Here is a 16,596-nt window from a genome sequence, read left to right as displayed (position 1 = left end):
ATCAGTTTACTACTGGTCAAGGTCCTGGACTTCTAAGCCATGCAGCATCCACTGATCAACAAGGGTGAAAGACAAGAAAGTTAAAAGAAAGCAATGGATGCATAACTAAATCTTTCGAATCAGGGGAACATGAGGAGTTCAACATGACACCCTTCCATCTTCCCAGAATTTGCTGCATGTTCCTCAGCAGGCCAAGTCCAGTCTTAGTGCTCAGTACCCTAAAAGCAAGATGCTCCATCGACTTGAGATCTGGGGAATTTGGAAGCCAAGTCAGCACCTTGAACTCTTTGTCATGTTCCTCAAACCATTCCTGAACAGTTATCTAGGGGAATGAGCGAACTGTTTTATGGGGTATGCAGACACTAACACAGTAACAGATGAAGTCCGTGACCACTGTAGCATATTTGTCCAGATTAGAGGATGAGTTTCTGAACATGTCCCAGTCTACGGAGTCAAAGCAGTCCTGGAGCCTTTCCTCCGCTTCTGGTGTCCAGCACTGCACAGTGTGCGTCACAGACTCCTCTCGCTTGTGTTTCTGCTTGTAGACCAGGAGCAGCAGGACCGAGGCGTGATCTGACTGCCCGAGGTGTGGACACAGCAGGGAGTGGTATGCACCTTTGTGTGAAGTGCAGCAGTGGTCGAGGGAGTTTGAGCCTCTGGTGGGGCAGGAGATGTGCTGATGGTACTTGGGGTAAACATTCCTGAAATCGGCTTGGTTAAAGTCCCCAGAGATAATGAACAATCCATCTGGGTACTTGTTCTCGTACTTAGTGACGACGTGATACAGTTTGTTCAGAGTGCTGTGTGTGTTCCCTTGTGGTGGGATGTAAACTGCAGCCATGAGCACAGCTGAGAACTCCCTGGGCAGGTATAACGGTCGTCATTTGATAAGTAAGTATTCAAGGTCTGGAGTGCAGTTCTGTGCAGTCACTTCCGCATTTGTGCACCATGCATTGTTAATAATAACGCATACACCCCCTCTTCTCTTTTTCCCCAATGAATCAGTCCGATCTGCACAGTAAATTGAGACGCCCTAGGGCTGGACCGCATGGTCCAGTGTGTTGGCGGTGAGCCACGTCTCCGTAAAGCAGAAAACACAGCAGTTCCATAAATCTCTTCAGAATTTAAGTTGCCCTCTGAGATTGTTCAGTCTGTTGTCCAGAGACTGAACGTTGGACAGGTAAATGCTGGGCATCGGCATCGGAGGTCGTACTGCTCATTTGTGTATCTCATAACCTTTAATTTAAAAAAAAAAGAATTTGGTGTGGGTATCGGGATTTGTCTGTCCTGTGTCTTATGCATCTACTTGAACGATGAACCTCGGTGCAGCAAGTGGTAGGGAACAAACTAGGTTTGCTTGAGACTTTCATGTCTGCAGCTATGTCTCCTTCTCTCAATTTAATGCATAAATTGTACTTTTGCTGAGATGTACGTCGCTTTGGACAAAAGCGTCTGCTAAATGAATAAATGTAAATGTAAATGTTTGGGAACAGCACCAAGCAGGACAGGCAGGCTTTCCAGAGAGTAGTGCGATCAACTGAGCGCATCATCAGCCCTGAGCTCCCTGACCTGCAGTCTATTTACAGCAAGCGGTGCTGGACCAAGGCCGGGAAGCTAGTGAAAGCCTTCAGCCACCCAAACGACGGACTTTTCTCCCTGCTGCAGTCAGGGAAGCTTTTTTGCTCCCTGAAGTCCAACACAGAGAGATTGAGGAGGAGCTTCTTGCCACAGGCCATTTGATCTCTTAACCAGGATAACACCACAGAGTAGAGACTGGACCGCATGCACAAGGAGCACTAACTGAGCCAAAGATATTGCTCAGACCCCCTTCTGCACAACATTGCACACATTGCACTTTTATTCAACCTATTGGTATATTTATTTAAATATTTGGCCTACATATAGCATTTAGTCTATATTGGACTACACACATTTGTTTGGGGCAGCACGGTGGCACAGCACCTGGGTGGTGTGAGAGGACATGGGTTCGATCCCTGCTCAGTCTACGTGGAGTCTGCATGTTCTCTTTGTGTCTGCGTGGGTTTCCTTTGGGTGCTTCAGATTCCTCCCATGGTCCAAAGACATGCTGTTCAGGTTCCCCCATAGTATGTGAGTGACACAGAGAGCATGTGTTTCACTGATGTATGGATGAGTGACCCATCATAAGTACTGTATGTAGCAGTGTAAGTCACCTTGGTGAATTGCATGGGCTGATAACACTGCTTAGTATCCACTGGATGTCGCTTTGGAGAAAAGCATCTGCTAAATAAATGAATGTAAATTTGTATCCTATTTTATTATTTATTCTTTGCTGTTTTCATCATTATATATTCCTCATATTCCTGGAGTGTGTTCCTAGTTTCTACTTATTTGTATCTCCTTATTTATCTGTACCGCTGCACATCGTACTAAGTACGGTTGTGTATGTGACAAATAAAATAAATAAAACTTGAAACTTGAAATATAGTGAAGAGTTAAGGACCAAATTCTAAGCCCCACAGAACCCCTTTTGAGAGTTTGCATGGCTCTTTTGTCTAAACATTTCCTACATGTTGAATATAATTTATGGAAGTTTCAAGTTATCATATGAAAAGTCAGGAAAATCTGCCAGAATGCCTTCAATACATGTGACAATTAGAACATTTAATAAAAATGAATTGTCCATATGAATAAAAGTCAAGCTTCATTCCAAAGTTACTTAGGGACTAATTCCCTTATTTAGGGAATTATTTTTCTGATATATTAAAAAGTAGTTTTAGTATTGGTTTTTAATATATAATCCTACCATTTAAAAAGTTCTCTTTCTCTTTCAGCATGTAATTACTGAAAGGTAGCTGCTATAGCTTTCTTTTGAAATTACAGTCACATACACAGATAAATCTGTAGTCTGTTCTTATGCTCTGTTTTTTTTTTTTTTTTTTTTTTTTTTTTTTTTGAGTTTCTAGTTTTACCTTCATGGAATTCAGGCTCTAATGCTGAAAGGTAATGGATACTGATGTAGAATAGTGCCTGAGTGACTTGACTGAAGAGTCACAGCTGGTGGTGCTGCACTCAGATCCTGTTTGCAAATTACCAGCATGGACATGTGAAACAATCTGTGCACCCACTGGGTGTTTTGCACAAGGAAAACAAACCTTGTGTTTTCAACTTTGTTAGGCTGACATGGAAACAGGTGTAGAGATGACTCTTGGCAGATGGTGCCTGGAGATGGCTTGTTGCGCCTAGTAATTTTCCATGGTCTTCTTTACCTTGTCATTTCACGCATGTAAATGGTGCCAAGACTCCCCCTGGCTCCTGATCCAATTCACATGCTTCAGTGAGCATTTGACCCTAGGCACAGAGGAGCCACAGACAGGTAACCACCTTCAGACAGGTGTGTGTATAAACCAGGGGGTTTAGTAGCTTCCTTTCACCTCATTACATGGATTCATGATTCTGTAATGCAGCAGTAGTGAGATGAGATGCTATGTATATATTTGTTCGATATGTCCAATAGCTTTTAACACAGATGTGCTGTCCAAGTGTGGAATAACTGCTAAATATTTTGTACTTTTCATAAACTATCTAATCTTCCAGAATATGTAAATGAAGGTACATATGCATTGCTTTAGCATGTCGGCATGTTGGGTTGCCACAGTGTTCCTGGGCTGTTCTTTCAAATATGAGTTTGAATCTGGCTCAGTCAGTGTGGAGTTTCCCAGTGGAGTCATAGACAAAACACAAACATGACACACGGTCATAGACAGAATACTTATGCTATAAATGGAATCAGTAACAAAACAATGACATCATAAACAGAGTCATAGATTGAGCATTGGCACTATACTATACACTGATTTTTTTGAGTGTAGCTGAAAACACAAAACAACGTCTAAATTATTAGAACAATTACACTGTACAACCACCCCATTTTATCCCCAATTCCTGTTAAAACTATTTGAAAACTTCTTTGTGAAAATGATAATTGACTTTGTTCCTTGATGCAAACTTGGTAATTTCATTATGTATATATTATATAAACCAGTGTCCTCCACTGTTATGAAAGATGCTTTGTGTTTCTGTTGGCAGAGCCTGTGTGATCTTGGGGGTGGTGTTCATCCTGTCCTCCGTGTGTATCTTGGGCAAAGCGATCCATGACCTTGCCATCAAGCTGCTTCCTGAAGTGGTGAGAGCATGTCTTTCACATAGAGTTAGACATAGACATATATGAGACATACATAATTGGTCACTATCTATACATTTCTCAAGGTTCTGCATCTCTGTCATAAAATCTTATCTTTTTGGGCAACTACAACACTTATTCATTTAGGAGATGCTTTTCTGCAAAGCCACTTACAATGTTAAGGTTACAATTATTGACACATTTATACAGCTGGGTAATTTTATTGGAGCAATTTAGGATAAATACCTTGCTCAAAAGCACTACAGCCAGAGGTGGGGACTAAACTTGCAACCTTTAGGGCCAAAGGCAGTAGCTCTAACCATTATACTACCAGCTGTCTCACTTAAGGTTGAAGTTTGAGACATGTATTATTTTTGATGAGTGGAACAGAAATGAATTCAGATTTCACAAGCCTATTGTAATGTTAAAGTGTCACTTTGCTTCCCAAGGTATCCTTTAGATGGTATTGAAGCATACCTAAAACAACCATGTTTCTGCCACACTAGTGCAACGCCAAATCTTTTTTTAATGATGGAGAAATGCCTCTTATGGCAGAGTGAATTTCAACTGTGAAACTCTCAACTTTCAGGTGTGATAGTGTGAAGACACAACACCTTAAGCGTAGGCCGCTTGGTATGTGAAATGTGGAAGAGAAATAGCATTCCACTAAAGCACTCTCTCTCCTGCTTACCTGATAAAATGAAAATATGGGGGCGGGGGTGTTAAAAAAGGGGTTGAAAATGATAACCCCAGTCCCATGATAGTCCTGTTGCACCCATTGCCTGGCAATGTGAGCTTGACACATGTAAATCAAACTTGCATCACTTGTATGCAAATGCAAAGCATATGCAAATAAATTGTAATGACTTGCAAGTGATGGAAAAAGTGATCAAACTTTTGCTGGCCTAAGTCCCAAGATAGTACCTACTCCAATATTGTCCATACAAAAAAATTGATTAAACTAAATGCTGGGGATAAATCCAGTGAGTGGATGAAGAAAAGTGTGATGTTATCAGTTGCTGTAAGTTTCAGTAAGTAAAGCCACTTACTGAGTAGCTAAAAGATGATTTGTTGACAGCATTTTAATATGTGAATATTGTCATGGTTGCGCTTAGCAAGGACGGACTCAAGCGCAGAGTTGTTGTACACAGACGTTTAATAAAGCCAAATCGGAATCCAAAAAGCAAAGTCGAGGGACAGGCGTGGGTCAGGCAATCAGCAAACGTAGTACAGAGGGCTAGGCAAAGAACGGGTTGGGAATATGCAGGCAAAGGTCGATGTCGGAATAGGTTCACAGTGGCACGGCTCGAGGGGAAACAAAGGAGGCAAAACAAAGTTCCGCATCTGAGCTTCCTCGGCGTCCCTCTTTATTGCCGTTCCTATTAGGGAACGGCAGGTGTCGCTGATGTGCCGGCTGCGGGGGACGTGACAGTACCCCCCCCTCCACGGGCGGCCCCGGACGCCCTGGGCCTAAAAGGAGGGCGCCCCCGGGGGCACGGGGCCGGGCACTCTGGATGGTCCCTGTGAAAGGCAGCAATCAGGTCGGGGTCCAGGATATCCGAAGCGGCTACCCAGCAACGTTCCTCTGGGCCGTAGCCCTCCCAATCTACCAGATATTGCAACCGACCTCTCCATCGGCGAGAGTCCAGTAGGGTCCGGACCTTGTAGACACTGTCCCCTTCGAGGGGTAGCGGAGGTGTTTGCGTGGTGTCGACTGGTGGCTGATGCAGGGACACTCCTACCGGTTTCAGGAGGGAGACATGGAACATTGGGTGCACTCGGAGGTCAGGAGGCAACTGAAGGCAGTAAGTAACCGGTGTGACTCGACACACGATCTTGAAGGGGCCGATGTAACAGGCCCCGAGTTTCTTTGAGGGAACCTTCAGGTTAAGGCCTCGGGTGGAGAGCCAAACTCTTTGCCTGGGTACGAACGAAAGGGTACGCTGGTGCCGGTCCGCCTGATGTTTGTGGCGTTCCGCACTGCGGAGCAGGTGGGACCGGACTGTCCTCCATACACGGGCACTCTCGTTGTGCCACGTTTTCACGGCCTGAACAGGACACGGAGAGGTCTCTCTAGGGAACAGGACAGGTTGGTAGCCTAAAACACATTGGAAGGGCGACATACCTGTGGATGTATGTGGTGCGGAGTTGTGGGCATACTCTGCCCAGGCCAGGTAGCGAGCCCATTGGTGCGGTCTTTGGGAACAGTAGGCTCGGAGAAACCTTGATACATCCTGCAGTAGGCGTTCTGCTTGGCCGTTGGCCTGCAGGTGGTATCCAGATGTAAGGCTGACCGTTACTCTGAGCCGTCCCCAAAAGGCCTTCCACACCCGAGAGGTGAACTGGGGCCCCCGATCTGAATCAATGTCTTCGGGGAGTCCGTACAGTTTAAAGACTTGTTCAAACAGGATCTCCGATACCTCAAGAGCTGTAGGCAGCTTCGGAAGGGGCACCAGTCTGCAGGCCTTGGAGAAACGATCTTTGACAGAGAGGATCATGCTCTTACCCTCAGAGACCGGCAGGTCCACTAGGAAGTCCAGCGCCACATGGGTCCAGGGTCGGGTCGGCGTAGGCAAGGGTTGTAGGAGACCAGCCACCTTTTCGGGTACAGTCCTGGTTTGAGCGCATGTGGTGCAGGCCTGAACGAAGTCCCTGACGTCATCGGACATCGAAGGCCACCAGAACCGTCCTTGTACCAGGGAGAGGGTACGTCAGATCCCGGGATGCCCTGCCTCCGGAGCCTCATGTGCCCATCTCATCACTGCTGTGCGGAAAGAAATGGGCACATAAACACGACCTGCAGGTTTCCCAGGCAGTTCTGGCTCGCCATCCTGGGCTTCTTGGATGTCCTGGAGGAGTTGCCAGTGGACCGAACTCACCACACATCCCTGAGGCAGGATCCCTTCTGGGTTGGTGGGCATCAGTTCTGGGTCGTGAATCCACGATAAAGCATCGGCTTTCCTATTCTTGGTACCTGGTCGATAGGAAACAGTAAAGTGAAAACAGGTAAAGAACAGGGCCCATCAGGCCTGTCGGGAATTCAGCCTTTTCGCGGTCTCAAGGTATTCAAGGTTTCGGTGGTCCGTAAGTACCACAAAGGGGTGGACAGCGCCCTCCAACTAGTGATGCCACTCCTCAAGCGCGAGCTTGATAGCAAGGAGTTCCCCGTTCCCAATATCGTAATTACGTTCGGCTGGGGTCATCTTCCTGGAGAAGAAGGCACAGGGGTACAACTTCGGCGGGTCCCCTTGCCTCTGGGACAGGACTGCTCCCACCCCTACTGAGGAGGCGTCGACCTCCACCACAAATGGCAAGGAAGGGTCCGGCTGTTTCAGCACTGGGGCAGAGGTGAACTGTTTCTTTAAATCCTGGAAAGCCTTCTCTGCCTCCGCCTCCCAAGGGAGTCTTCGGTCCTTGCTAGCCGTTAATGCGGTAAGGGGAGCGGCTACTGTACTAAAATTTCATATGAAGCGACGATAGAAATTGGCAAACCCAAGGAAGCGCTGGAGCGCCCTTACCGTGGTGGGTCGAGGCCAGGATGTCACCGCATCCACTTTCCTGGGGTCCATGGAGACTCCCTCCTGGCTCAGGACGTAGCCCAGGAAGGAGATCTGGCGTTGGTGGAACTCGCATTTCTCTGCCTTGACATACAGACGATGCTGTAAGAGCCGCCTGAGGACCGACCGGACCTGCTGGATCTGCTGCTCTCGGGTCCTTGAGTAGATCAGTATATCGTCAAGGTAGACGATGACACAGTGATTAAGGAAGCCCCCCAACACATGGTTCAGAAAGGCCTGGAAAACCGAGGGGGCGTTAACTAGGCCAAAAGGCATGACCCTGTACCTAGTGTAGTGGAGAAGGCCGTCTTCCATTCATCCCCCTCACGGATCCAAATAAGGTAGTAAATCAGGTTGACCCATGAATACCTTCTAATGCTGATGTGATCAATGGCAAAGGGTGTGGGTATTTGACTGTAATTGTGTTCAACCCCCGGTAATCTATGCACGGCCTTAGTCCCCTGTCCTTCTTACTGATAAAGAAGAACCCTGCCGCCGCTGGTGACATCGAAGGCTGGATCAGGCCGGCCTCGAGGGCCTCCCTGATGTACTCCTGCATGGCCCGTTGTTCCGGCAACGACAGGGGATACACCCGACCCCAAGATGGCGTGGTACCTGGTAAGAGGTCGATAGCACAGTCCCAGGACCGGTGAGGAGGCAGTTCGGCGGCGTGGGCCTTACTGAAGACTTCTCGTAGATCCTCGTAGACCGGGGGTATGACCGGTTGGGGAAGGCCCTCTACCCCTTCCACCGACGTGGCCCGACAAGAAAGGGTGAGGCAAGACGAGTGACAGGAATCTCCCCATGAAACCAGCTCATTGGTATTCCATTTGAAGACCGGGTCATGGCGTGCCAACCAGGGGTAACCTGGAATGATTGGGGTGTTTGGAGCTCGGAGCAGAAAGAAGGTAAGTTTCTTGTGGTGACAAGCTCCTGATTCAAGCAGGAGAGGTACAGTTCTGGTATCAACTACCCTGTTCCCCAAGGGTTGACCATCAAGGGCTTTCACGCTCAGGATGACTTCACAGCTCTTAAGAGGGACACGGAGTGCTTTGGCAAAGCCCCAGTCCATAAAACAGCCTGCTGCTCCTGAATCAATGAGAGCACTTGCCTGCACCCGGCTTCCCCCCCGGGCAATACTCACTGGCAACCGCAACTGTCCCCGGTGCTCCCCTGGACTCACCTTCGTGTCTTTGGAGGTCCCTTGGGGTGGTCGCACCGGGCATGCGGCACGGAGATGATCCTGGGACCCGCAATAGAGACACAGTTTCCCCACCAGGCGCCGTCTTCTTTCTTCTCTCCTGAGCTGTTCCTCCTTTGGGCTGGACCCCAGGTGGAGGGTCTGGTCTCCCCGGGGTTGTCGACTCCTGCCAAGGTTGTCAATGGCAATGGCTGTCTCCACAAACCGGTCGAAATTCCAATCCTCACCCCTGTACGTGAGCTTGTCCTGGATCTGGGGGTTCAGCCCTTTGCAGAAACAGGTGAGGAGGGCAGGGGAGTTCCATCCACTCATGGCCACGAGGGGTCTGAACTCAAGAGCGTACTCAGCCACGCTTCTATTTCCCTGGGTGAGACACATGAGACAATTAGCGTGCGGGTGGTCAAAAACCGCTTCAAACTTTTCGTGAAAAGTGGCGTAGGTGGTTCTTTGGCGAGTGCGCCACCCAGCGGCCGCCCACGCCCGGGCCAGACCAGTCAACAAGGACAGGACAAAAGCGATCTTGGATGCGTCAGTCTGATACATGCGAGGAGAACACTCAAAGACCAATTCACACTGTATCAGAAAATCTTGACATTGATCGGGTGAACCGTCATACCTTGCGACCGTACCGGATGCCTCGGGTGGTGTGGGCAGGGCAGGCTCAGCAGGAGTCGCGGGTGCCGTCTGGGTGGTGGGTTGGATAATACCTCCTGCCATGAGAGCCTGGATCAATCCGTCTACCGTCTTTTGTAGGCGCTGCAGTGACTGGTCTTGTGCTCCCAAAATGTCGCCTTGCGTGGCGAGCGCTGTACGCATTTGCACATACTCCGCTGAGTCCTGGTAGCTGGCGGAACCTTCTGTCATGGTTGTGCTTAGCAAGGACGGACTCAAGCGCAGAGTTGTTGTACGCAGACGTTTAATAAAGCCAAATCGGAATCCAAAAAGCAAAGTCGAGGGACAGGCGTGGGTCAGGCGATCAGTAACCGTAGTACAGAGGGCTAGGCAAAGAACGAGGTCGGAAATATGCAGACAGAGGTCGATGTTGGAATAGGTTCACAGTGGCACGGCTCAAGGGGAAACAAAGGAGGCAAAACAAAGTTCCGCATCTGAGTTTCCTCGGCGTCCCGCTTTATTGCCGTTCCTATTAGGGAACGACAGGTGTCGCCGATGTGCCGGCTGCGGGGGACGTGACAAATATAACCACTCAAAGTGGAGAATGAGTTGGCTGTGTTATATATTTTATTAAAAAATATTCAGATATGATAATGGAAAAATATGTGCATAATTTTTTACATTTTCTGTGTAACATACTGTACTTTCTGCATTTATTTAGACCTGTATCAGTCTCCATCTCCTCTCTTCATCTCTCCATTGGATCAGGTTATAGCATCAATGTGTTAGAAGAAGCAGAGGTTTGAGCTGATTATTGCTACCAGGCTCTAGACTGATGAAGTGGATGAAATTAGCGATTTTTCCAGTTTTGTATAGTTTTCCTGCAAGGAGGATGAACCTACTGGGAAACAGAAGATCTCATTCTTTGAAAGATAGTTGTAGGTGGTCATTAATCATCCAAGCAAAGATATCCAAAGCATCACCAGCTGCTGGGTGAAAAGAACACAAGCTGGGTATCATCAATGTAAAAGTGAAAGGAGATCAATGAAAGAGCCATAGGAGAGTGATGACAGGTGATAGGAGAGACAATGACAGACCCAAAAGAAGCAGTTCAGCTAGAGAAGAGTAAGGGGCCCAGGATTGAGCCCTGCAGAACAAGAGACAGAAAGGGGAAGGCAGGATCTATGTGATAGGAAACAAACCATTTCAGTGTTTATTCTTTTATTCCAATCAGTTATAGATTGGAAAGATGGATCCAGTGGTTAGTGGTGTCAAATTCTGCAGGACCAAGGACTTGGTCTTTTTCTAAAATGGCTGCCGAAACGTTGGTTCACTCCAGACAGCCACAATTTTCATATTTTCCCCCATATTGGTTTTAAGTTATTAAAATTTGACAGGTTTCAACATCTCTTGTTCCAAGGAAGACAAGAATTATCCTATTTTTTCCTCACCATGCCTTCAGAAATGGAAAATAAGTAAAACCAAGCTTGTTGAGACAAGACCGACATAGACTACAAAGTCAATGGGTGTTAAGGATGCATTTCAACCATCTGCTATCGAGAGAATTGGTAACGCCATTGCCAGGTGTACCTGTTCACCTTCAGAAATACAACTGGCAGCTTGGATGAAAGTGATAAGTGGTCAAATACTAAGAAAGGAAAGGAATGCAGCTGTAGCTGATGGGACAGCTTCTGACACTGCAAGGAAGTCAGTCTCTCTGGAATGACCTTTCTTGAATGCAGACAGAATAATATAATAATAGATTCAAGATTCAAAAACCCCTTATGAAGAAAAAATCAAGGCTTTCGTTTACCCCGCCCGGTATGGGGTCACCGGGGCCCCACCCTGGAGCCAGGCCTGGGGAGGGGGCTCGCATGCGAGCGCCTGGTGGCCAGGTCTATGCCTACAGGGCCTGGCCGGGCTCAGCCCGAAGCCATGACGTGGAGCCGCTCTTCGGTGGGCTCACCACCTGCCGGAGAGACCGTAAGGGGCCGGTGCATTGTGATTTGGGCGGTGGTCGGGGCCGAGTGCCCGGCCGACCCAAACCTCAGGCGCCAACTCTGGTTTTTGGGACTTGGAATGTCACCTCACTGGCGGGGAAGGAGCCTGAGCTGGTGCGGGAAGTTGAGAGATACCGTCTAGATATAGTCGGGCTCACTTCCACTCACAGCTTGGGTTCTGGAACCACTCTTCTCGACCAAGGGTGGACTCTCTACTATTCTGGCGTTGCCCAAGGTGAGAGGCGGCGGGCGGGTGTGGGCTTATTAATAGCCCCCCAGTTTAGCCGCCATGTGTTGGAGTCTACCCCGGTGAATGAGAGGGTCATCTCTCTGCGCCTTCGGGTCAGGGAACGGTCTCTCACTGTCGTTTGTGCTTATGCGCCTAGTGGCAGTGTAGAGTACCCGGCCTTCTTGGAGTCCCTGGAGGGCGTGCTGGAAAGCGCTCCCACTGGGGACTCTGTCGTTCTACTGGGGGACTTAAACGCCCATGTGGGCAGCGACAGTGATACCTGGAGGGGCGTGATTGGGAGGAACGGCCTCCCTGATCTGAACCCAAGCGGTGAGTTGTTATTGGATTTCTGTGCTAGTCACGGTTTATCCATAACGAACACCATGTTCATGCATAAGGGTGTCCATCAGTGCACTTGGCACCAGGACACCCTAGGTCGGAGGTCGATGATCGACTTTGTAGTCGTTTCTTCTGACCTTCGGCCATATGTCTTGGACACTCGGGTGAAGAGAGGGGCTGAGCTGTCAACTGATCACCACCTGGTGGTGAGTTGGATTCAATGGCGGGGGAAAAAGCTGGACAGACCTGGCAGGCCCAAACGCATAGTGAGGGTCTGTTGGGAACGTTTGGCGGAGGCCCCTGTCAGAGAGGTCTTCAACTCCCACCTCCGACAGAGCTTCAGCCAGGTCCCGAGGGAGGTGGGGGACATCGAGTCTGAATGGACTATGTTCCGCACCTCCATTGTCGGGGCGGCGGTTCAGAGCTGCGGCCATAAGGTCTCCGGTGCTTGTCGTGGCGGCAATCCCCAAACACGGTGGTGGACACTGGAGGTAAGGGATGCCGTCAAGCTGAAGAAGGAGTTCTATCGGGCCTGACTGGCTCATGGGACTCCTGAAGCAGCTGACAGGTACCGACGGGCCAAACGGAGCGCGGCTCTGGCAGTCGCCGCGGCAAAAACTCGGGCCTGGGAGGAGTTCGGTGAGGCCATGGAGGAAGACTTTCGGTCGGCCTCAAAGAGATTCTGGCAAACCGTCCGGAGACTCAGAGGGGGGGATGCGGTGTTCCACAAACACTGTTTACAGTGGAAGTGGTGCGCTGCTGACCTCAGCTGAGGATGTCCTCGGGCGGTGGAAGGAGTACTTTGAGGATCTCCTCAATCCCTCCGACACGCCTTCCGTAGAGGAAGCTGAGGCTGGGGACTTGGAGGGGGACTCGTCCATTACCCTGGCTGAAGTTGCTGAGGTAGTCAAAAAACTCCTCGGTGGCAAGGCTCCGGGGGTGGATGAGATCCGCCCCGAGTTTCTCAAGTCTCTGGATGTTGTGGGGCTGTCTTGGCTGACACGCCTCTGCAGCATCGCGTGGAGTTCGGGAACGGTGCCTCTGGACTGGCAGACCGGGGTGGTGGTCCCTCTTTTTAAGAAGGGGGACCGGAGATTGTGTTCCAACTACAGGGGGATCACACTCCTTAGCCTCCCTGGGAAAGTCTATGCTGGGGTACTGGAAAGGAGAATCCGACCGATAGTCGAACCTCGGATTCAGGAGGAGCAATGCGGTTTTTGCCCTGGCCGTGGAACACTGGACCAGCTCTATACCCTCACTATGGTGTTGGAGGGTTCGTGGGAGTTTGCCCAACCAGTCCATATGTGTTTTGTGGACCTGGAGAAGGCATTTGACCGTGTCCCTCGTGGCATCCTATGGGCGATACTTCGGGATTATGGGGTTCGGGGCTCACTGCTACGGGCTGTTCGTTCCCTGTATGACCGGAGCAGGAGCTTGGTTCGCATTGCCGGCAGTAAGTCAGACCTGTTCCCGGTGCATGTTGGACTCCGCCAGGGCTGCCCTTTGTCACCGATTCTGTTCATTATTTTCATGGACAGAATTTCTAGGCGCAGTCAGGGAACGGAGGGTGTCTGTTTTGGTGGCCGCGAGATCTCGTCTCTGCTTTTTGTGGACGATGTGGTCCTGTTGACTTCATCAAGTCAAGACTTACAGCGTGCACTGGAGAGGTTTGCAGCCGAGTGCAAAGCGGCGGGGATGAGAATCAGCACCTCCAAATCCGAGGCCATGGTTCTCAGTCGGAAAAAGGTGGATTGCCCCCTCCGGGTTAGGAGGGAGTTGCTCCCTCAAGTGGAGGAGTTTAAGTATCTCAGGGCCTTGTTCACGAGTGAGGGAAAAATGGAGCGGCAGGTTGACGGACGGATCGGTGCGGTGTCTGCAGTAATGCGGTCATTGTACCGGTCTGTTGTGGTGAAGAGGGAGCTGAGTCGTAAGGCGAAGCTCTCAATTTACCGGTCGATCTACGTTCCTACCCTCACCTATGGTCATGAACTCTGGATCATGACTGAAAGAATGAGATTGCGGATACAAGCGGCAGAAATGAGTTTCCTCCGCAGAGTGGCTGGGTGCACCCTTAGGGATAGGGTGAGGAGCTCAGTCACCCGGGAGGAGCTCGGAGTAGAGTCTTTATCTGTCACTAAATGCACTTTTGTTTACTCTCTTTTATATGTCACATTGGAAAAAAGCTTCCACTGTATCAGTGTAGAAGTAGTTTCTCTTCACTGTTCTTTATATGAAATAACTTTGAGGGCAGAAGATGAGTGAAAGAGAAATCCACAGTCCATCTGAATTCAGTACATGTTCTTAATGGACCAGACAGTGTTTTAGATAAGTCTGCAAGTCTTTTCTCAGGAGAGTTCTCAGTCTGGTGAGAATCTATTAAAATGCATTTTTGGCACATACAAACATAATCTAGGAAGAGAGGCAGCCTATCAGATTATTTTTTGTTCTCCACAGATGTTGGAGTGCTGTTTTGGTAGGTAGATTAAACAGACAGACATTTTCAGAACCACTAGTCCCATACAGGGTCACAGAGCCTACCCAGCAACACAGGGCATAAGGCCAGAGGGGGAGGGGACACACCCAGGACAGGACACCAGTCTGTCGCAAGGCACCCCAAGTAGGACTCGAACCCCAGACCCACTGGAGAGTAGGACCCAGTCCAACCCACTGCGCCACCGCACCCTCTTGTAGATTAAACGAAGTAATACAAATTGGTAAACTTCAGTTACTGGCCATCTTAGCTTGTGGAAGATAATGATGGAGCTAACAAAAGGCTGGGTACAGTGAGTGACAATGAAAAACCAGATTATGGTAACACCTAATTAATGGCAGTCAACAACAGTCAGAGGAGTCATGATAGATTTGCTGTGGAATAAACATACTGTACTTGGAAAAAAATGTTATTGAAATTTCATCTTAACGTATATATAATGTTATATATAAATACATATATATATATACTCTTCTCACTATGATGAATGTAAAAGTTAATGTCATGAACTGGCTCCCAAACATAAGTCCCTAATTTAGGAAGACTGTCTTCTAACAGATGCTGGTACAGTTTTTTCAGGCTCAATAAAAATATCAAAAATATCGAAAACTATCATTTTTTTGTTTTCTGTTTTTCAACTGAAATTGAATGAAATATTTATATTGTACTTTATCAAAAATACAGTTCTTGTAGTATGTGCAATGTATGTGGACATGTATGTGGCTGAAAAACTGTCTCTCATTACATAAACCTCCCACGAAAAATACTTCTTACACACACACAGACACACACACGCACACACGTCTGAAACCACATGTCCCAAGTTGGGTTGCAGCGAACCGGAGCCTGACATGGCAACACAGGGGGCAAGGCTGGAGGGGGAGGGGACACACCCAGGACAGGACTACTTCTTATAGTAAAGATTAAATTGTTGATTGCTCCTTGTTTTGTGATGGGGGATTAAAACTTAATGAAATTCTATTAATTATTGTAAATGCAGTGCTGTACAACAAATCGCATAATACTGTTATTTATTATTCCAACAAGGAAAGAAGTAATGTTATCCAGTGCAACATACTGCTTCCTTCTGAAGACACAGTCTGCTGGAGGGCTGGCTCAAGTTTTACTTAATTTGATTATATGGCTGCAGCATGTGGTTCGTACATTCAATTACGTAGTTGTTCCTACCCTGAGTGGCACTTTGGTTCTCAAAAACAGCACTGAAAACTTTAATTTTGTAGTGAGTGAATCACACTAATCTACAAATAGTTGTGGCTTTTCAGAAATAGTAATGCAGCTGAGTTGCCGTAGTTGTAAATGCAGTTTAAGGTATGTCATAAGTGGGTCTTCCATGATCTCTGTAGGAATATAGCGTGGAATATTCGTAAAAGAATTAATACGGATAATTTGTATTTGCTTTTGAGTATTAACAGGCCCTCTGTACATTTTCAGTGCTTGAGTTTCCTGGGGGGCAAATGCTAATGATCTCTTAGAGCACAAGCTGAAGCTCCCATTATGTCTGTCACCAGATATCTAATATGATGTGTGGGCGTGACAGTGCCATCGCTGTCTGGGGATGTTTGAGAGTTTTATGCTACTGTTCTGACAGCTACATAGAGCCTCCCTCTCCAGTCATCATCCATCACCACATTTTACAGTCAGCAGTTTAAGAGAAAACCATGGCAACCAAACCAAAATGCCACAGTTTTCAGGGTGCAGTCTCCTTCCAAAAATTTGACTCATATAAGCATTTAAGTATTATGAGCAGAGTATTTATGAATGTTGAGCATCAGTCAGCTCCTGCAGATAAGTTTTGCACAGCCTTGCTTTCTACACAGCACAGCTTTCGACAGCCTTGCTTCTAATGAGGAGACTTGGGAGAGGTAGGTAAATGAACCTCATTCATCACTGGGTGCCCTCTGACAGATTTGGCAATTGATTCCCCCTCTCCTGAAAAAAACCTTCCACCTCAGAACTTTACTCAGTGTGTGTGCATCTGAGTGGG

General features: G+C 48.1%; 1 protein-coding gene across 2 annotated transcripts in view; it reads left to right on the top strand.

Moving 5' to 3' along the window:
• LOC108941966 (transmembrane protein 163-like) overlaps positions 1-16,596 on the top strand; it is a 91,812-nt gene that overhangs the window by 61,016 nt on the left and 14,200 nt on the right. For both annotated transcript variants that reach the window (XM_018764930.2, XM_018764929.2), the window contains exon 5: positions 4,069-4,165. In XM_018764930.2, the coding sequence (XP_018620446.1) occupies positions 4,069-4,165 (97 nt within the window). The remainder of the gene's footprint in view (positions 1-4,068; positions 4,166-16,596) is intronic.

This window comes from Scleropages formosus, chromosome 21 (assembly GCF_900964775.1).
Source record: "Scleropages formosus chromosome 21, fSclFor1.1, whole genome shotgun sequence".
Taxonomy (NCBI): domain Eukaryota; kingdom Metazoa; phylum Chordata; class Actinopteri; order Osteoglossiformes; family Osteoglossidae; genus Scleropages; species Scleropages formosus.
Note: the sequence above shows the minus strand (reverse complement) of the source record. Positions and strands in the feature narration are given on the sequence as shown.